The sequence below is a fragment of the Geotrypetes seraphini genome, chromosome 4, assembly GCF_902459505.1.
Source record: "Geotrypetes seraphini chromosome 4, aGeoSer1.1, whole genome shotgun sequence".
Taxonomy (NCBI): domain Eukaryota; kingdom Metazoa; phylum Chordata; class Amphibia; order Gymnophiona; family Dermophiidae; genus Geotrypetes; species Geotrypetes seraphini.
The window spans coordinates 140,249,953-140,273,103 of record NC_047087.1 but is presented as its reverse complement, the minus strand read 5'-3'; the positions used below and the strand labels follow the sequence as shown (position 1 = coordinate 140,273,103).

Below are 23,151 nucleotides of genomic sequence, written 5' to 3'. Positions count from 1 at the left end.
GCCCCCCCCCTGATGACCACCCCGAAACCAGAATAGAGGGAGGAGGGATGCCCACTCCCATCTGCCACCGTGGACCCCCCCATGTCAGCCAAAATCAGCAGGAGGGATGCTCACTCCCTCCTACCGCTGTGAACCGCCCCCCTGCAAGGCCCCCCTGAACTGACCCCTCCCCTCCCCCACTCCCCTTATTAAAAAAAAAAAATTGACAGGAGGGATGCCCACTCCCTCCTGCCATTGAAAGCCCCCCTGAACCCCCCCTGCCCCCCAATACCTCGAAATTAGTTGACAGCAAGAGGCCCGCCACTGCAAAATGGCGAGTTTCCCCTTCCTGGTGCATAAGAACATAAGATTTGCCACTGCTGGATCAGACATGTGGTCCATCGTGCCCAGCAGTCCGCTCACGCGGCAGCCCTTAGGTCAAAGACCAGTGCCCTATTTGAATCTAGCCTTACTTGCGTATGTTCTGTTCCAGTAGGAACTTATCGAACCTTGTCTTGAATCCCTGAAGGGGATGCTTGGGGAGGAGCCTAAGACCCTGATTGTCTCAGATGCCTAAGGCCCCTCCCAGGCCTCAGTCAAGCCAATCAGAGCCTTAGGCATCTCCCTCTGTATCCCCAGATACAGCCCTAATTGGCTCAGACTCCTAAGGCACCTCCCCATGCATCCCAAGATGCACCGGGAAGGGGAAGGCCCGTCATTTTGCAGTGGTGGGCCTGAGGAGCAGGAGGGACCGAGCATCCCTCCTTATGTTGACTAATTTCCAAGTATGGAGGTGGGGGTTCAGGGACATCTGGTGACAGACGGGAGTGGGCATCCCTCCTGCCAATTTTTTTTTTTTAGGAAGGGGAGCGGGAGAGGGGAAGGGTCGGTTTGGGAGGCTTTACGGGGGGTCAGTGTGTGTGGGTTCACGGAGGGCAGGCGGGAGTGGGCATCCCTCCTGCTGATTTTGGCTGGCACAAAGGGGATTTCTGAGGTGGCAGAAGGGAATGGGTTTCCCTCCTGCTTATTTTGGATGGCGTGGAGGAGTGGGTTTCCGCAGTGGCAGGAGGAAGTGGGTATCCTTCCTGCTGATTTTTGCAGGCGCGGGGGGAAGAGGGGTTGTGGTTCCGGGGGCGCATTGGAGAGGGCTGTCATTGGGGGGGGGGGCAGCATGGCATTTTTCTTTTATGGGTCACATTTTGTGTGTGTGTTACACATACATAATATCTATGACCATAGAAAAAAAATGAAAAAAAAAACAGGCAGACCAACAGAGGACTGGGGATTGAGTGGGATCTTTTGGGAAAAGGAACTAAGAATGCAACACAGGGGCCCAGGGCCATGGACATAGAGCAAGGGCTTTGTAAAAAAATGATTGGGACTGAGAGGGAACTTTTGGAAAAAGAACCTAAGGACGCTATGCAGGGGACCAGGGCCAAAGATACTGAGCAAGGACACTGTAAAAGAGGGCTCAGGACTGAGTGGGAGCTTTTTGAAAAAGGACCTAAGGGAAAATTGCAGGGGTCTAGGGCACAAATAAAACCGGCAAACAGGACTAATAAAGTACAACGGATTCCAGATGGACAATCAAAAACAGGGAAACAAGCTGAGGACGAAACAGACACACCACAGGAGGAGGTTGACCGAGACGAGGCTTGGGGACTGGCAACTCACGAGAGGGTCGCCAGGAGCCCCCAACCACGAGGAATAACAGCACGAAAGACGAAAAACCGGGACTTACTTTGCCTATACACAAATGCTAGGAGCCTAAAGGCGAAAATGGGAGAGCTGGAAGTCTTAACCAGCAATAAGGGCCTAGACATAATTGGAGTCACAGAAACGTGGTGGACTGATGACAACAAATGGGATGTGGCTTTACCAGGTTTCAAACTCTACAGGAGAGATAGGTCACACAAAAAGGGTGGAGGAATAACGCTATATATAAAGGATTCCATACCTTCAACCAGGATGGAAACAACTGCAAGGGTGGATGATTTGGAATCACTATGGGTTAAGCTACCAGGAGGAACTAGAGCAGACATAAAATTGGGTCTGTACTATCACCCACCTGGGCAAACGGAAGAAATCGACAAGGATCTGGAAGCTGAACTGAGGCAGGTATGCAAAAGCGGAAGGGTGGTGGTGATAGGGGACTTCTACCCTGGAATAGATTGGAGTATCGGGCACTCAAACTGCATGAGGGAGACCGAATTCCTGGAGGTTACGAAGGACTGTTTCATGGAACAGCTGGTCACGGAACCAACACGGGGTGATGCCACTCTTGACCTAATCCTCAACGGACTAGGGGGACCTGCTAGGGAGGTGGTGGTGCTAGCCCCACTAGGAAACAGCGATCACAACACGATCCAGTACAGGATAGAAAGTGGATCATCAAAGGTGAAAAGAACTACGGCGACAGCACTCAACTTCAAAAAAGGGAACTATGATGCCATGAGGAAAATGGTGGGAAATAAACTCAACAACAGCACAAAGAGGATAGAGTCCGTAGAAAAAGCCTGGACTCTACTGAAGAGCACAGTGCACGAAGCACAGAACCTGTACGTTCCCAGATTCAGAAAAGGGTGCAAAAAAAAATAGAACAAAAAACCCAGTGTGGATAACAAATGCAGTAACAAGGGCGATAAGTGACCAGAAAGCATCATTCAAAAAATGGAAAAAGGACAAAACTGAGGACAACCAAAAGGAGCATAAAAGACACCAAAAGGAGTGTCACCGAGTGGTTAGGAAAGCAAAAAGAGAATATGAAGAGAGACTGGCGGGGGAAGCAACAAACTTCAAATCGTTCTTCAGGTACGTTAAGGGGAAGCAACCAACGAGGGAAAAAGTGGGACCCTTGGATGATGGGGACAGAAAGGGAGCGGTAAAAGAGGAAAAACAGATAGCTGACAGGTTAAATGAGTTCTTGAGGAGTGTGTGGCGCAGTGGTTGGATCTACAGCCTCAGCACCCTGGGGTTGTGGGTTCAAACCCTGCACTGCTCCTTGTGACCCTGGGCAAGTCACTTAATCCTCCATAGCCCCAGGTACGTTAGATAGATTGTGAGCCCACCGGGACAGAGAGGGAAAAATGCTTGAGTACCTGATTGTAAAAACCGCTTAGATAACCTTGATAGGCGGTATATAAAATCATAATAAACTTGAAACTTGAAACTTCACGTCAGTTTTCACGAGGGAGGACACAACCAACATTCCGGAACCCGAGGAGATCGTAAAAGGAGAGCAGGATGAAAATCTGGTCCAACTAGAGGTGAGCAAGGAGGATGTCCTCGGGCAGATAGACAGGCTAAGGAGCGGCAAATCACCGGGTCCAGACGGCTTTCACCCAAGGGTACGCAAGGAACTAAGAAATGAAATAGCTGAGACACTCCGACAAATATGCAACCTATCCTTAAAAACTGGAGAGATTCCGGGGGACTGGAAAATAGCAAAAGTCACGGCCATCTTCAAAAAAGGCTCAAGGGGAGACCCGGGAAACTACAGACTGGTGAGCTTGACCTCGGTCCCGGGAAAGATGATGGAAGCGCTGATTAAAGACAGCATCTGGGAATACATCGAAAAAAAATGGGCAGCTTAAGTCGAGCCAGCATGGCTTCTGCAAGGGCAGGTCATGCCTCACGAACTTATTATACTTCTTTGAGGGGGTAACAAGCCAGGTGGATAAAGGGGAATCCATAGACATCATTTACCTTGACTTCCAAAAAGCCTTCGACAAGGTGCCACACGAAAGACTGCTAAGGAAGCTATGGAACCACGGGGTACAAGGGGAGGTCCACCGATGGATCAAAAACTGGCTGGCGGACAGGAAACAGAGGGTTGGAGTAAAGGGCCATTACTCAGACTGGCAATGGGTCACAAGCGGAGTTTCGCAGGGGTTGATACTGGGACCTCTCCTGTTCAATATATTTATCAACGACCTGGAGGCAGGAACGAAATGTGAGGTTATTAAATTTGCAGATGACACCAAGCTATATAGCAAGGTAAATAACGTGGAGGACTGCGAAGATCTCCAAAAGGATCTGACAACACTGGAAAAATGGGCCAAAAAGTGGCAAATGAGCTTCAACATAGGGAAATGCAAGGTCATGCATATAGGGAAAAAGAACCCAATGTTCACTTACAAAATGGGGGGTTCACCGCTAGGGGTGAGCAACCTTGAAAGAGACCTGGGAGTGATGGTGGACACAACATTGAAGGCGACGGCGCATTAAAAAGGGTATCACGACCAGATTGAAGGAAGTCATCCTGCCACTGTATCGTGCAATGGTGCGGCCACACCTGGAATACTGTGTCCAGTACTGGTTGCCGTACCTCAAGAAGGACATGGCAGTACTTGAGGGAGTCCAGAGAAGAGCAACTAAACTGATAAAGGGTATGGAAAATCTCTCATATACTGACAGATTGAAACAGTTAGGACTGTTCTCCCTGGAGAAGCGGAGACTAAGGGGAGACATGATAGAAACCTTCAAGATCCTGAAAGGCATAGAGAAAGTAGACAGGGACAGATTTTTCAAACTAAGGGGAACCATAAGTACAAGGGGGCACTCGGAGAAATTGAAAGGGGACAGGTTTTGAACAAACGCTAGGAAGTTCTTTTTCACCCAGAGGGTGGTGGATACATGGAATGTGCTTCCAGAGACTGTAGTAGACAGGAGCACTATACAGGGCTTCAAGGAAGGTTTGGATAGGTTCCTAGAGGACAAAGGGATTGAGGGGTATAGATAAGGGTAGAGAAGGGTTATAGGGATAGGAGTAGAGGTAAGTTATAGGAATAGGAGTAGAGATAGGTTATAGAGCTAGTCAGGGACCACTGCTCAGGCAAAAGGGCCTACTTTTTAAAATGACCAAGTCAAAATGATCTACCAACAAATAAAATAAACAAAAACACAAAGCACACTGTACGCAGAGAAAATGTTAATTATAATATATATTCTGCAGGTTTTCAAAGAGGTCAAGGCAGATGATTTTATGCAATGTCACCTCAGGAACAACTATACAAAAATAGACAAATATACCTCTCCCTTTTTACTAAATCGCAATAGCAGTTTTTAGCGCAGGGAGATGCGCTGAATGCCCTGCACTACTCTCGATGCTCATAGGCTCCCTGTGCTAAAAACCGCTATTGCGATTTAGTAAAAGGGGGCCATAGTGCAAAATATAGACAGCAGATATAAATTCTCAAAACAGACACATTTTGATCACTAAACTGAAAATAAAATCATTTCTCCCACAAGTGGACATGTTTAGTTACGTCAGTTCTATGGCTGCTTTAACTGTAAGGCGCTTGAATCTATATGCTACCATTCGGTAATGGAACCTGAGAGCCCATTCACTGCTATAGAATAGGCGTTCCCTGTACAGTCTCAGGGTGCCTACGAGGAAGAACCCACTTGGAGAATTGCCCCTTATTTTTTTTTAAGGATTATAAAAACAGAAGCAATAATGTGAAAAACAAAACCCAGCCTTAAAACAGGCTGAATTAATTTGTGAACCATTATTTAAAGGATACTCAGAAAAAATATTGTTTTCCCTTAACTTAAATGAAATAAACATATTCCTATCCATCATTTGACTATAGCTAAGTGCAAAAGAACCTCATAGAGCTGCAGTGAAATAGAAAAGTGATTTCGTTTTACTGTAATTTCTGCATTAAGTGGATTTGCACACCCCAAGCTCCTTAAATCCTGATGCACTTCTAACTTTTCCTATATCAGGACTTTGCAAGATTAATAAATGGAGCATCCTTCTGCCTGCCAGTTAAAGGATGAAAAACAAATGCCTATAAAGTTCAAATCACAGCTTGACTAAACTTGAACTTTCTTGATTTTATTCTTCCTGGCTGACCACTTTATCTTCCACAATAGGCACCAAGGTTGCTTGGATCGGAGCTTTAAAAGAGCAAGCAGAATCGGGTCCGATGTCCATGCGTTTGTTTTTCTCAAATGGTATACCACTACACTTGCTGCTTTTACTTGCTTCGGGCCTTCCTCGTTGCCGGATCCTGCCTACTTTCTGTTTCCGCGAAGGCAGGACCCAGCAGCGAGGAAGGCCTGAAGCAAGTAAAAGCAGCAAGTTGTAAGCTTCCCTCCGGGGCTCTATCGTGTGCGTGCTGGCTTCCCTTCTCTTCCCTTCGAAACCGGAAGTAGCATCCCGGGGGGGGGGGGGGCGGGGAAAGAGAAGGGAAGCCGGCACGCACACAATAGAGCCCCGGAGGGAAGCTTACAACTTGCTGCTTTTATTTGCTTCGGGCCTTCCTCGCTGCCGGGTCCTGCCTTCGCGGAAACAGAAAGTAGGCAGGTCCCGGCAACGAGGAAGGCCCGAAGCAAGTAAAAGCATGCAGGCAAAAAAAAAAAAAAAAGGCAGGCATCAAACAAAATTTTCGGCAGCGAGTCTGCCCGGGAAGGAGCATCGGCGGCAGCAGCAGGAGCAGGATTAGCTGGGCGGTCATCTAAATCAGCCGGATGCAGCGCCCGGCTGTAAGGCCCTGGGGAGAACACTGCATAAAATTACCACCCTCCCCTCCCATCATTCCCTCTCTTATTTTCCCAATATGAATAATAAAATATAAAGCCCCCCCCTTTCTAACATTAGACGGTGTATATTTCAATTGAAAAATGGTATTTACTCATTACAATAAGAAGTTAATGGCTCCCAAATTTTATTAAAATTCTTATAGTTCCCTTTTTGTATAGCTATTGTTCTTTCCATTTTATATATGTGACATAATGAATTCCACCAGAAATTATAATTGAGTCTACTACAGTTTTTCCAATTACTTGTGATATGCTGAATGGCGACTCCTGTCATTATCAATAAAAGTTTATTGTTATTTGATGATATTTGGCTCTTTTTCCTCATTGACGTACCAAATAGTACTGTATCATAAGATAATGCCACATGCTTTTCCAATAAACAATTTATTTGATTCCAAATTGAATTCCAAAAGGCTAAGCTAAAGGGACAATAAAACAAAAGATGATCTAAAGTTCCTACTTCAAGATTACAGTGCCAGCATCTATTAGACTTTGAACTATTTAACTTTTGTATTCTAACTGGGGTCCAAAACGCTCTATGCAGAAGAAAAAAACAAGTTTGTCTCATAGATGCAGACACTGTACATCTCATCCTCCAAGACCAAATTTGTGGCAATTGAGATGCTGAAATTTGATGCTTAATCTCAATGCTCCAAATATCTCTAAGACCATTTTTGGGTTTCTTTTTAACAGATTCACATATAATTTTATACCACTGTGCGGCCTGGTGTCCCAGAAAGTCCGCCTGAAAGCATAGAAATTCCAGACTATATTGCATATTCAGATTTTTCCATTCAGGGAACCCTACCTGAATGGCCTGCTTCAGTTGCAGCCACCTAAAACTTTGTGATTTAAGACCATATTTATGCTGCAACTGTGAAAAGTCAAGCAGTTTACCATTTAAAATAACATCATTTAAAGTCCTTATTCCTGCAATCATCCAAAGCTTCCAGATGATCTTAAATCCGCCAATTTGAATCTTGGGGTTCAGCCATATGGTTTGATTTGTTGATTTACTAATAGTAATATTTGTTAGATTGCTGACAAATTGTAAGGTTTTCCATGTATCCAATAAAATTCTATTATCTTTATACAGTCTAGGCATCTTGATACTAAGGACATGACAAAGATGTAAAGGAAACATGAGTCGCCATTCCAAATATAACCAATCTGGGGTGTAATCAATGAGCTCAGGGAGGACCCAATACATACCTTGGCGTAAAATATAGGCTTGATGGTACCTATAAAAGTTTGGAAAATTTACCCCGCCTTTGCTTTCTTTTCTTTGCTTTAAGATAGTTTGCCAGTAATCTTCCCGTCTTATTTGAATTTCCATAATACAGGGTTTGCTGGGAAAATAAATCTATCCTTATTAATTTTGAAGATAACTCATTATATTTACCCTTTGCTTTTAAAAGAGCCTGTAAAGTGTCTTGTTCCCATTTATCAACTAATTTAGATTCCAAATGTTTAATTTCTTTTTCCAAAATAGAAAATTGTTTTCCAAGTTGTTTTTTAATATATGCAGAATATGAAATAGATTTACCTCTTATAGTAGCTTTAAATGCATCCCATAATATTTCTTTGCTACTATCTTCTGAAGTATTTATTTGAAAAAAATTCAATTATCTTCAATTTAAACTCTTCAAGGATGATTGAATCCGCAACCAATGTATTATCAAATCTCCATATTGATCTATTTTTATCCTTATCTTTAAGTTTAAAAACAATCCACACCCCTCCATGATCAGATAAAATAATTGGATCAATGGAAGCTTGTGTCACTTGTTGTACCAGTGATTTGATACAAAAATATAATCTATTCTTGAAAAGGACTTATGAACTTGTGAACAAAAAGAAAATTCCTGATCATTAAAATGAAGTATTCGCCATATATCTTTCAAATCACAAGATTGTACCAAATTATCTAACCCTAATGATTTTATATTTTATTTGGTTTTTTATCCATAAAAGGATCCATTACAGCATTAAAATCTCCAGCTACAACTAAATTAGAAGCAGCTAGTGGGAGTAATAATTGTTGTAAATTCTTAAAAAATTCAATTTGGTTCGAATTAGGGGCATAAACATTAAATAAAGCCAAGGTATTATTTCCCATGCTCATTTCTACATTAATCCACCTTCCTAAGGGATCAAAATCTATCATTTGAAAAGAAGCTGAACATTTTTTATTTATTAAGATGGCAATCCCTGCTTTTTTCCCAACTGCAGAGGCATAAAAACAATGTTTCACCCAATCCCCTTCGAGTTTCTTTGATTCTTTAGCCGAAAGATGCGTCTCTTGTATATAATATGTCAGCCCTTTGTTTTTTCAAGAATGCAAGCATTCTTTTCCTTTTTACTGGGTGATTGAGGCCCTTAACGTTAAGAGAAAAGAGTTTAATCTCCATTATATATATTAATTATAATAGAACTCTTCCATTTATCATATAATAAAATAAATATTAAAATATGAATATACACCATTTTCCATATTATTTCATCTTGCATAATACACCTCATCAATTCATTCCTATCCTCTTTATTATCTCCCTAAATAATGACAATGAAGACTTGGAACCGCACATATGAAATCAGGTAAATCAAGATAAATCCCCAACAGACCACAAAAATAAATCAATTTTATATTAAAATATTCAAGTTTATATTAATCTTATTTGTAATAAAATATGAAACCACAATCAATAAACCCTTGACATCTACTATCAATTTACTTTCAATCAATGGTGAAGATTATATCTACTAAATAAAATAAGATCAGCCCCCTTGGAATTATCTCAAAATAACTATTCAATTATAAATCAAATTAATGATGAAATATATTTCTTTAGTAGTTTTAGTAAGTAAAATAAGTTATTATATATAATTTTATTTCCATAAATATTATTCATTTTGTATTTGACCTAATAAATTCATCTATCCTATTTTATCATAAATAAATATATTAATTCAATAGTTGATCCATCTCATTCAAGAGAACGAAATAAAATTAATATGAATTGAATACTCCTAGGAATAAAATGCAAGAGACACTCAATTACTTAATCAAATAAATCCTTCCTTATGAGAAATTTCATTCAAGATCCTTTCCATGTGAACAGTGAACCTAAAGTTATTAGAAGCAAGTAAACAAGTATGTAGACTCTATCCTTTGTCAGTTCATATATTTTTAAAACTAACTGTTATTCCTCTGCAGACTTAAAATACTCAGTCAAGGGATCATAGTTCAGAATATTCCATTTTTGCAGAGAATCCTCCAAAACTGGCTGTCTTCTTGTGAAATGTATCCAGTTACAAAGTTTTACAGTGTAAAGTCTTCTCACGACGATCTTATAAATCCCATAGACTTACGTTTTCAGTTTGATAGGAACTTCACTCTCTTTGTTTTCAGATGCTCAGATACAATTTCTTATTTACTCATATGATCAGTTTACATTGAACACAATTCACTTTGAAGATAATTTGAACTGTTTGGCACAATTGGCATAGCACAGAGTGTTGTATGTGTCATCATAGCTGCAGGAGGAAGGGCTGATAGCTACAAAATCCATACGTCAAATTCCTCCACTGTACAACTTTAGTGATCACGTCTGCTTGCTACTCCACAATTATATTTTACATTAAATCTTCCAAAGCCAGTTGCCTTCCTTACATAGTATCCCAATAAAAAACTTCCTAGTTCAGAGCATTCTCACCATGACCATGTAAAACCGACAATACTATGCTTGCATTTTGTTAAATACCTCACTTTGAGCATTTTAACAGCAGCGTCCAGTGACAGGAATCTTCAGGTTCACATTCTATAGCCAACATCCTTTAACCGTTACGAATCAGTACATTTATAAATAAACTGTCATTATATTTTATAGTATTCAAGAATCAAAGTAAAACAAAAATTAAAATAAACTATGTCATTGAGTATGTTTTTACACATTCATTGGCTGTTCCCGTTGACTCAGTTACACTTTTAGTTTTTCAGGATCTTCAAAGCTAAATGATTTATTATCCACCGTTACCTTCATAATAGCAGGATAAATTAAGCCATATTTCGCTCCAGTTTCTCTTAGATTCGGTCTTAAATCCAGAAATTGTTTTCTCCTATGTGCAGTAGATTTTGCGAAGTCCAGCACTATTTGGATTCTTGCATCTTAACAACGCAAATTCTGATTTTCTTTTGCCAGACGTATAATCTCTAATGCATGTTGATGTCGTAAAAGTTTAAAGATTAGTGGGTGGGGACCAACAAATTTATCTGGTCTTCTCATTGGCACCCTGTGCGCACGCTCAATTTCTACCGGAAACTTTGTTTTTATGGGCAGGACTTTCGGAAGAAAATTCTTCAAAAAGGAAATCGGATTCCCCTTTTCCGCCCCTTCCGGTAAGCCTAAAATTCTTAAATTGCTCCTTCTCATTTTGTTCGAGCAATCTTCCAAATCCTTGGTAAGCAGTGCGATTTTCTCTCTGTCTATTTTGAACTGTTTCCTTTCAGTTTCAAAACTCTCCACGTTCTTTTCTAGTCTGTTTACTTTAATTTCCAATATACTTCCTCTTGTAAATCGTTTAACTTCCTTGAGTTCAACAACACAATTTCTTTAATCTCTTTAATTTCCTTAAGTATTTCCCCATCGCACTTACATTCCTTTGGTAGTGGAGTCTTTGATGGAGTTATCGGTTCGGGTTTCGACCTTTTAACACTGCCAGCATTAGATATCGCAGCTTCAGCTTTACTTTGCTTTCCTGAGGCCATTTTCCTTATATCTTCTGCTTTAACGGCAATTTTAAAAATTTTTTATATTTATTTTATTTTAAAAAATGTCTGCAACAGCAGGAGTTCTCTCTTTACCCGACCATTTGCGTGCACCACCAAGCCACGGCTTCCCTTTGTTTATTTTTAATGAAAGTTTACTTGCAAATATTTAATGAATTTTTAAAACCTATATTTTTACAGATTTCCTTTGCTGAGTAGTAGATGCCTACTTCAGAGCCTAACTTTGAATGAATGACAGATGACTTTTTTCTACCATTACTATTAGCTGTTTATTCTACAACTAGTCTTTAAGCCCGTTACATTAACAGGTGCTAGAATAGTTGTGTATGTCTGTCTTTATTTCTCTCTCTTTCCTTGGCCGCTTTCTGTCTGTCTTTCTTTCTGTCTGTCTTTCTTTCTGTCTCTCTCTTTTTTTGGCTGTCCACAACCACCCCTTCCCTGCTCCCCTTTCCAGCAGTAGCCCTTCATTTTACCTCCCCCCTGTCCAGCAGCACCCCTTCACTGCTCCACCTGTCCAGTAGTAGGCCTTCTCCCTTCGTTTGACCTCCCCCTTGTCCAGCAGCACTCCTTACCTAATCCCCCTGTCCAGCAGTAGGCCTTCTCCATTCCTTGTACCTCCCCCGTGTCCAGCAGCACCCCTTCCCTGCTCCCCTGTGTCCTTCAGCACCCCTTCCAGCAGGGAATTTTTACTAACATGGGACACCTCGCAGCACCTGCACGACACCCTCCAGCCAGCATGGGACACCTTGCAGCACGACACCCTCCAGCCGTTCCTCTAGGCATCAGCTATCAGGAGTGAAACCGCCATAGCCACTTAAATCACTGCACGTGCCACCAGCCGGTGTGCACCGCAAATAGAATATGGCTGTGTAAATGGCTTCGGCAGCCTTTCATGCAGCAATGCGGGACAAGGCAGGAGTGCGAAAAGCTCGCGCTTGCCTTTTACCCGCTCTGACGCTGCTGCAGCTAGTTCAGGAGTCAGCCGGAAGGAAGGGCAGGACCGCTGGATCACCGGAGGAGCTAAATAAAGTAACTGGGGGTGTGGGGTGGAAAAAGTGCATCTTATGGAGCGAAAAATATGGTATACACTAGGATAGATGATTTGTATGTCGCATAAACAAGAGTCTGTGAGTATCTTTGTGCGTAAAGATACAACTGCCCAGACAAGCATCATACTTTGATGTGCTTGGTCCATGAAAACTAACAGCAAATAATTTTATTTTTATTTTTTTATGCAGTAGTTATCCTAACGAGCAACAAAGCAATCAAGGCTTTGTTACCTTTTGGATCTTCTTATTTTTGTTAACTTGGATTTTAAGTTCTGACAGAAATTAAATTGAAAAAAAGAGAATGACTGCAGATTTTAGATTGTTTGTTTGTTTCTAACCCGCCTTATCCAGGGTGAGTTACATATTAACATACAAAATAAAAGATTTACATTTATCGTACAAAACACTTCAGAGACACACTATAACAAATTACATACTTACATGTCAAATTACATATAAAATACACGTCACATCAACGATGGATATCTTTTAAGGCCAAAACTGGCCAAACCCACACATACATCAAAATATAAAATTCCATAAATGTTTGCTTGTCAACTATCAAGCCGCATTATGAGTCAATTTACACTCAAAAACAAGCTCATCCATCTCATTGATTAGCAATTCTATTCTATCTGCTTTAGTTTCACCATTGTTACAATTATCCATACATAGCTTAAAGAAATTTAAATAAATAACTCTAAAATTTAATTTTTTGTTGGTTTTGCAATTTTATTATTTCAATTATAATGTGCCACGAAAAACATTTGCTCCATTTAGTGTGCCAGAGCTAAAAAAGTTTGAGAGAGACTGGTTTAGGGAGTGGAATCCATGGGAGTCTTATGTACTGGAAGGTGAGACACTGATATGCATGGATGGGGAGAAGAACTGTGGGGATCTGAAGGCGATGAAACAGTATAAGGCTGTGGCTGTAGACAGAAGGATGCTAGGCTATATAGAAAGAGGAGTAACCAACAGAAGAAGGGAGGGATTGATGTCCCTGTTCAGGTCATTGGTGAGGCCACATTTGGAGTATTGTGTTCAGATTTGGAAACCATATCTAGCAAAAGATATAAGAAGACTTGAAGCGGTCCAGAGGAAGGCAGCAAAAATGGTAGGGGGTTTGTGCCAAAAGAACTATAAGAAGAAACTGGAAGACCTTAATATGTGTACTCTGGAGGAGAGGAGGGACCGGGGAAATATGATACAGATGTTTAAATATTTGAAAGGTTTTAATATATGGGATTCTCGGAGAGGGCAGGAGTCGGCAAGCCTTGAGCATGTGCAGAAACTCAAGGCTCCTCTCTGGCACGGCATGGAACATCGATACCAGCTTCTTTGAGCGCAAGAACGGTAAGCCTAATGCTAGCTGGGTGGGAGATGACAGTAGCGCCGGTCATCGGGGAAGAGGGGTTTGTGGAGGAAAGTAGCAATTTTCATCAAGGGAGGGTTGGGTTTGTGGAAGATGGCAGTGTTGGTCATCGGGAGGGGAGGGGGGTGTGTGGAAAACAGAAACTGTGGGCATTGGGTGGGCGGGACAGCAGTGCCACCGAAGATTGAATCGAGTGATGAGGACAAAAGTGACAGTCATCAGTTGGGGATGCAAATATAAACCGAGACCCCCATTTTTGGGGCCCAAAAATCTCAGTTTATATTTGAGTATATACAAGGACAGGGGTAGTTGCTCTTTCTTTAAAATGTTGAGTGATGCAGACAGAGGGGTATAATCAAAAGGAATGTCTAAGTCTGTTTTCGTCCAAGTCACAAGTCGTTCAAAGTAAAAAATAGCTTAGGACACATTTTCGAAAAATACATCCAAATTTTTTTCGTTTTGAAAATACGTCCTGCTGATATGATCGTCCAAGCCACTAAATCGTCCATCTTTATACCATATTTTCGTCCAACTTATCGTCCATGTCAAAAACGCCTTGAACAAGCCCTGTTGGACATGGGCGGGGTCTGCAAAATTATGGACCAAACACCCAGACATGGCACCTAAATAGTGGGGTACCTTACAGGGCACTGCTGTGAACTTCACAAAAAGGGTGCCATGTCATCATCTCAGTACAGCTCCCTTATAGGTCACGGTGAGCCCCCAAAACCACCTCCAGAATCCCCTAGACCCACTTATTTACCACCCCAATAGCCCTTTTGGCTGCAGGAGCCACTTATATGCTAGTAAAAAAGAGTTTTGGGGGTGTATAGGGGAGTGCACATGTTTCAGTATCAATACAGTGATTACAGGGGCTTATGGGCATGGGTCCTCCTCTCCATGGGTCCCTAACCCACCCCTAAGATGGCTTAAAACACCTCTGTGCAGGTTGACTAGGCTTTCCTATGCTGGGCTGCCAGGTGATGATTGTCTTGAGGCTGAATTTTAAAGGTGTGATTATGATTTTTATGGGATGGGGGGTGTTGGTGATTACTGGGGTAATGTGTGGGGGTCTGTATTATGTGTTTGCAGTGCTTATCTGGTGACTTTAGGTGGGTTTTTGTGACTTAGACCATATTTTAAATGGTCTAAGTCAGTGTTCTTCAACCACCGGTCTGTGGACTGGTGCCAGTCCACAGAAATTTCCTGCCGGTCCACAGGGCCAGGCATCAGGCCCAAAACAGAGTTCTTCAACTGCCGGTCAATGGTGCGATCGATGCGGCATTATCTTCGAGCCAGCTCCCTCTTCCTCACTGATTCAGTGCACAAAGCCACGGGCAGTAGCTCCTACGCACGTCCTATGCCTGAACTGGAAGCCTTCTCTCTGACGTTGCAATGTCAGAGGGAAGGCTTCCAGATGAGGCACGGGATGCGCAAGGAGCCGTTGTCTGCACTTTGAGCACTGCATCAGTGAGGAAGAGGGAGCTGACCTGAAGATAACACCGGGGGTGGCATAAAATGGCCAGATGGGAGCAGGCCAGAAAGTAAGACATAGCATGGAGGGAGGGAGACAACAAAGGTAGGGGTGAATGATTTTATTTTTGAATTTAGTGATTGAATTATGTCAATTTTGAGAATTGACATCTGCTGTCAATGTGCTTTGTATAGTTTAATTTTGTGGTTAACCATTATGTGTTGTTAATAAGATTATATTGTATATCTGTGAAAAATGAATGGAAAAAATAGTGTTACAATTAGTACTATTATGGGGGCAGGGTCTGGGGTGGAGATTAGGTAGAGATGGGCGGGGTCTGGCCCATGACTTAGCCCAGTGTTCTTCAACTGCCAGTCCACAGACTGATGCCGGTCCACAAAATAATTATTTTATTTCTGCTGGTCCATAGGTGTAAAAAAGTTGAAGAACACTGGTCTAAGTCACAACGTCCAAGTTCCGTCAATCCTGTACTGTATAACTTTCGGTTATACATGCAGTACGACTAAATCTAAGCTGGCCCACGTCCCACCCAACTCCCGCCCTCGACACTCCTCCTGAAATGCCCCGTTTAGCTATGGTCATTCAGCAGCACTATGAAGGCCTAGGTTGTTTAGAAATACATCCAAAACCTGTTTTTATTATCGGCACTTGGATATATTTTGACAATGTTCATCCAAGTGCCGACTTAGGCCGGTTTTTAGACATTTTTCTCTTTTGATTATGGAGCCCCATAGTGTAGGTTAGAGTGAGTTCTAGAAGGAAGGGGCCTGGGTTTCTTTTTGTTTGTGGGCTGGTTGCTGGAGATTGTAGGGATCAGATTGTAGAGTGAGGAGGAGTAGTTCTTAAAGTATAGGTTTGTTTGTGAGGAGGGTCTGCGTGGTATGGAGTTATAATTTGCTGGGTGCCAAGTTTGAGAATGGGAGGATTTAAAATTAGCTGACTGGAGATTACCTTGGTGCAGTATGATGTTGTAATCCCATTATTAGTCACTTTGGAGAACTATCAAATTTAAGATTTTCTACTGTAACTTAGATGTTCAGTAAAGATTTTCTTTCTCCATCTTATTCCTTCTCCCCAACAAATGACATGACATACAGTGGTTCTCATGCAGGTCACGTTTGTATCTATATATAAAAATGTACATGCAAATATTTACAGTATCTATATACATACATGTAAGCACACACATCTTATTAAAACAGCATATTGATTTGCATTCTCTCTTCTCCTTTCCAGTTGCAGTACGGTGGACAACTATTCCTACATGAAGGCTGGCCTCTGTGCATGCACGAAAAGATTGTAGTTCAATTGGCATCTGTTGACTGGAGATTACTGCAGCCTGCTGACTTTTATCTGCAAGTAGTGCCATATCTCAGGAAGACTCCACACATTGTGCTAAAATGTCTCTCCAATGACAATCACAATATAGAGGAAGTGGCAATCCCAGAAGTCTCTTATACATCTATCTTTACCCTAGAGTGGCTGGACTCTGTCAACGGAGATCGAGCGGGACCATCTCTGACAAACTGTTTACTAGTCAGTGAGGGTCAGCTGCTTCGTGTTCCCTGGAGCAAAGTAGTAAATCCAAAATTTATTGAAAAACCAAAAATGGTTGAAAACATGACTGCTGTAAACAATATAACAAGTGAAATGCCATTAACTTCCTTTACAAAAGGATGTGCAGGACCTCCCAAGATTTGTCAGGAAAAAGAATGTATAATGGAGGATTTATTTACAAGTCATTCTGCCCTGCATTACTCAGAGCCTTCTATAAATGATGTATGTGTTCCTATAGAACATCATTCAGTTTATGATGGGGACTCAGAAGTAGAGTATGTGGAACTTGCTGATGTATACATGCCCTGGTTTAGGCCTCAAATAGGTTCCTTAACTCAGTCAATAGCCTTAAAATGTAAATCCCAGCACTTAGCAAGGATGATGCACTCAAAAGAGAAACACAACCTAATTGTAATTCGTGAGAGCACAACATCTTCCAAAAGTGTGATGAGTTCAGGAATCATTCCAAATTCTAGTCAGGTTGGAGAAGGTAGAAATTTTAACCATGAAGCTCCAATAAACTTGTGTTCTTTGGAAATGAAATCTAACAAAATGCATTCATTGACAGGTTCTCCACCATCGAAGGATGAAATGCTCAGGAAAATCTATGACTATAGCCTAGAAACACCACAGTCTAAAGAGGCAATGCAGACAGATCAAACTGGCCAGTCACAAGCCACAGATGACACATTGACAGATGATGTCAATCACAAACTAGTCATTCAAGCCACACAAGGTAATGCCTGCTTCTTGACTACTGAAGCTACATCAAAGATTGATGCTGAAAACATTATGGAAGCTATATCGATGGATAAAAGCCATTCGCTAACTATAGGTGCCATGCAGACAGGTATAATTGGTGATTTGTCCACAGAGGATAGAAGGATGGGTAACAGCAGCTCCTTACTATCTACAGAGACATCAAAAACTGAAGGCACAGAAAATGGTGATCCCTACCACTCTGTAATCATGGAGGTTACATGTGATAACCTCTCACTGACTTTTGAGGCACACAGGCAATGTGAACGTAATAGCCACTTCAAAGATGTACAAGAACATAATGACCCAGTGATGGATTCTTCTTGCTTTGAAATAGGACATTCCCAGGCACAGTATAAGATGTCTGCAGAAATCTCAAATGTTGCTTGCCAAGTGTCCAGAGAAAGCATTTTTGGACACACACCAACTAAAATATCCAATCAAGTGACTGAATGGAAATACTCAGAGTATACTGAGAGTCCAGGCTTGATTTCTTATGTACCATTCCAAGCAGAGGAAAGGAATACTCTGAAAGTCATAAAGCAAGATCTATTTCAGGTTGGAAATATGAATGTGAGCACTGATAATCTCAAACTTATTGAGAATGAGAAGCTAATGGATAGTGCTAGTGAGATAGTGGGAGATGTAAAGAGGATAAGAACATGTTCATCAAAGGCGGAAAGACAGGATGTCACAATATGTGTAGAAGAGAAAGCAAAGAGTGACAAAGGATTTAAAAACATGGCTATCTCACATCTTAATGCAGGAGAAAGACTATCTGTTGATGCCAATGTGTCAGATGCTACCTGTACTGAGATTTTCACAGTGAAAGCTAACAGTGATTGCCAAAGCCAAGACGGGGCTGTACACCACAGCAACAGTGTTATTCAGGGGGGAGCAGCACTGAGCACAACAATGACATCTGATAATAATAAGAATGAGAACTTGGAGTTGTTGCAGAACTGTAGAGAAAAGCAGATAGTACACTATGTGACAGAGAATGAGGACAGTGAGGACAAAGCTGTCAAAGAAGAATTACTGAGTAATGGAAAGGAAACACCAGGCAGGTCCATAGGTCCTGCTTCTAAAGTAGACTCCATATCATTCCTCTATCAGCCCACAGACAGAGCTGCTGAAGAAAAGAACCCTCTGGTCACAGAGAAAACTATTGATGAGTCAAAAGCGCAGCACACAGACAGAGCTATCAATGGTGTCAAGCAGGAGCAAGACTCAGCTAGGGAGGTTTTCCCTTCCAAAGGTACAGTATACCCTCTGTGATAAAAATACTTTGTAATACATGTTTTATGCTTCCTTTTAATGCACATATTACTATACCTTGAAATGTGCAATAAACTGACTTTGAATCTGTTGAGAATATGAATATTTAGTGATAGGATCTGTGGTGTAGTTACAAATTCAGAAGTATAGGTGCTCTCCATGACATCCAAGGCAGGATTAATTCTTCAAGGACCCCTAGGCACACAAGTACACTGGGCCCCCTAGCCATGCCCCACCCCCTGCCCCACTCCACCCCACCCCATTTATTTACCTGCTTTCTTATTTACTTCTTTATTTACACTTGTATTTCTTTTTTTTCTTTTATTATAAAATTAAAAACAAACAACAAAGATTACCATATCAGTGCCAGTATACAGTTTTAGTTCTATGCAAGCCCCAAACATCTCTAAACAAATCTCCCCTTCCTTCCCTTCCCATCTACTTGCTCACGACTTTAACTCAGAACCCTTTCCAAATGTACCGTATTTTCACGCATATAACGTGTGCGTTATACACGATTTTACAAACCGTGCATAACCTTGCGCGTTATACGCGTGAGCGCGTTGTACAAATTTTTTTTTACATATTTCCCCCCCGACGTCCGATTCACCCCCCTACAGGACCGCTCGCACCCCCACCCCGAAGGACCGCTCGCACGCACCCCCACCCCAAAGTACCGCTCGCACGCACTCCCACCCGCACCCCCACCCTGAAGGACCGCTCGCACCCCCACAGCCTCCCAACCACCCCCCCATCATGTAGAAGCTCCTACCGATGTCCTGCTGCTTCCTCTTGGCGGTCCCGGCCCTTCTGTGAGGCCTGCGCTGCTTCGCAAGCGCCGGCCTCACAGAAGGGCCGGGACTGCCAAGAGGAAGCAGCAGGACACCGGTAGGAGCTTCTACATGATGGGGAGGGGTAGGGAGGCTGTGGGGGTGCGAGTGGTCCTTCAGAGTGGGAGTGCGAGTGCGGGTGGGAGTGCGTGCGAGCAGTCCTTCGGGGTGGGGATGCGGGTGCGTGCGAGCGGTGAATCGGGGGGTGAATCGGACGTCGGGGGGGCATCAGGCTTTCAGGGTGGGGACAGGACTTCAAGGGGGAGAGGAGAGTCGGGGCGGGCGAAAGGAGAGTCGGAGTGGCCAGAGGAGAGTCAGGGCGGGCGAAAGGAGAGTCGGGCGGCGACGGGAGAGTCGGGGCAGCATGCGCGGTATACGGGTGTGCGTGGTATAAAAAGTTTTTTTACATATATTTTGGTTTCCCGCACGCTATACCCGTGTGCGCGTTTTACACGGGTGCGCGTTATCTACGTGAAAATACGGTATATAAAAGTGTTCAAATGTATTGTACAGCAGTAATACTATCCGAAGCATAAGTCTATACAATGGTACCTTGGATTACGAGCATAATCCGTTCCAGGAGCATGCTCGTAATCCAAAATGCTCGTTTATCAAAGCGAGTTTCCCCATAGGAAATAATGGAAACTCGCTTTGATACATTCCCCCCCCCCCACAAGAACCGGCATTGCTCCCCCCAAAGGCCCCCCCTGCGATACGCACCCTCCCCCCCCGATACGGCATCCCCCCCATGATTCGGCACCCTTCCGCCGCAATCCGGCACCCCCCAATGCGATTGGAACCCCCCACCGCTTACAGTTATCTGGGCACCGGCACCGGCATGTCCTTGCTTGGTGCCGGTACCCGAAGATCGGCCTCCTCTTCTGCTGGGCCTTGAGCATCTGCACATACTCAAGGCCTGCGAGTTTGGGGGGGGGGTGCCCAATCGCGGCGGGGGGGTGCCCAATCACATCGGGGGAAGGGGGGCCGGATCGCGGCGGGGGGGGTGCTGGATCGCGGGGGGGTGGTGCCGGATCGCAGAGGGGGAAGGTGCTGGAAAGCGGGGGGGGGGGGGGGGCACTCGTAAATTGAGCCACGCTTGGTTTCCAAGGCGCCGATTTTGCAAATGTTTTGCTCGTCTTGCAAAACACTCGCAAACCGGTACACTTTTAAACCATGTATTAATAACAAAGTTTGCAACTCCTCTCATCTGCCTCACTCTATGTCATCCAACTTTAACCCATATGTATAAACAACCAAATCTGTAACTTTTCTGGTACGTTCCACTCCATGTATGTTAATTTGTAACAAAACAACGAGGCAAGTGGTCCACCAAAGAATCCAATGTGGAACAAAAGAAGATCAGCAGACAATAAGGAGATTCAAATCAGGTTTATTTTTTAAGGTGCTCCCAGGAACCATGCTATTGCATTTCGCCAAACAAGGCTGGTCAACGCTTTCAGAAAACCATGTCTTTCATACACACAGGACACAGAGCCACCCTCACCCAGTATGGAATAAGTAATCACAAATTAAACCCTCCCTTTTTTTTACTAAAGCACAGAAGAGGTTTTTAGCTGGCTGGCGGGCTGATGTTCTGCGCTGTTCTGATGATCATAAGAATTCTATGACCATCAGAGCAGTGCAGAGCATTCAGCATGCTGGCTTATGCTACAAACTGAAGGAACGGTACAGTTTAGGGGGTGAAGAAACAGTGGTCCATATCCCCCAATACTGAACAAAATATAAAGATACAAGATGTAAATTTGAAAAAAGAGAAATAACAAATCACTTTACAAATTAACAAATAAAATAAAACAAAAAATGGAAAATAAGATAATACTATTTTATTGGACTAATACATTTTTAAATTAGCTTTCAAAAGTCAAAACCTCTTTCTTTAGGTCAGTAAAGTATACTGCTGTTACAATATCCTGTCCTGACATGAGGAATAATTTGGCCTCTGAAAGGTAATCAAAAATGTATAAAAATTAGTCCAATAAAAGGATCACTATTTCTATTTCTAAACATTTATCAACACAGCTACAATATTACTTTATCCTAAAGAAAAATATAAAAAAAATATCATTTTTTTCTACCTTTGTCATGTGGTTTCTACTTTCCTTATCTTCTTGTCATTCTCTTCTTTCCATCCACTGTCTGCCCCTTCCAGAAAATGTCTGCCTCCCTCTGCCATCTCTCCTCCTGCCCCCACTTCCCCCTTGGTCTGGCATTCATCATCTTCCCTCTGTTCCCCTCATGGTCTGGCATCTTTCTCCTTCCATCTTTCCTTCCCTCCCCCCTGTGGTTTTTAGCATCTCTCTCTTCTCATTTCCTCCACTCAGATCTGATATCTCTGTCTCCTTCCCCGTTCTTTGGTATCTCTCTTTTATCCCAGGACAAGCAGGCAGCATATTCTTAACACATGGGTGACGTCACCGACGGAGCCCTCGGTACGGACCTTTTTAACTAGAAGTTTCTAGTTGGCCGCACCGCGCGTGCGCGAGTGCCTTCCCGCCCGACGGAGGAGTGCGTGGTCCCCAGTTTCTTCGTTTCCGCGGAGCGAAGAAGACGCGTGTGTTTTTTCAACGGCCGTTGAAACCACTTTTTGCCTTCCCGCTCGCGCTTTTTTCCATTTTTTTATCTTCCTTTGCCTTCGGGTTTCTTTTTTCTTTGCTTTGTAAAAAAAAAAAAAAAAAAAAAAAACTTTGCTTTTTTCGTTTTTGCCCCGGCGGGGCCTGTTGCCATTATACAGGCCTCGGGGTTCGATTTTGCGGAGGCCGTTTTCCCCTTCATGCCCCCGCAGGTCGGTTTTAAAAAGTGCCAGCGGTGTGCACGCCCGATCTCCCTCACTGACCCACACAATTGGTGTTTGCAGTGTTTGGGTCCGGAGCATCGGGCGGACTCCTGCACCCGCTGTGCCACTCTTCAAAAGAGAACCCTTAAAAACCGAAGAATTCAACAAACTCTCCTCTTCGGCACCGGGTCGGCGATGGACTCCTCGACATCGACAGCGGTACCACAGAAATCGGCACCGTCTACCTCGACACCGCCCGACCCCACATCGGCGTCTCTGGCGCCAGGTAAGCCGGCTAAGAAGCCTTCCTCTTCCCTCGAGCGCCCTCCAACTACGGTGGCGACGCCAACCTTGCCGGCATCGCACCGGTCCCGCAAACGCTCCGCCCCGATCTCGGTGAGTGCCTCGTCATCGGCCTCCTCATCGCCGGGGTGTGGAGCGGCATCTAAGGAACCGAAGAAAAAGAAAGCGGTTCCGATGCCATCCCTAGATGACCGTATCTCGGCCATCTTAAAGGTTCAACTCCAGGAACAGTTACAGCAGCAACTCCAGCACCTGTTGCCCACTATCCTGGCACCGCTCCTTCCGGTACCAGACCGGCCCGAGCCCCGTACCGAACCCCCGGTATCCACCCCTTCGGTACCCATCAACACCTCCATGCCGATTCTTTCAGCTGAGCAGCTCCATACCCATCCAGTGG

General features: G+C 43.3%; 1 protein-coding gene across 1 annotated transcript in view; it reads left to right on the top strand.

Annotated features, from left to right (window-relative positions):
* PLEKHG4 (pleckstrin homology and RhoGEF domain containing G4) overlaps positions 1-23,151 on the top strand; it is a 517,593-nt gene that overhangs the window by 79,767 nt on the left and 414,675 nt on the right. The window contains 1 exon segment of the mRNA XM_033942931.1: positions 16,470-18,807. Coding sequence (XP_033798822.1) covers positions 16,470-18,807 — 2,338 coding nt within the window.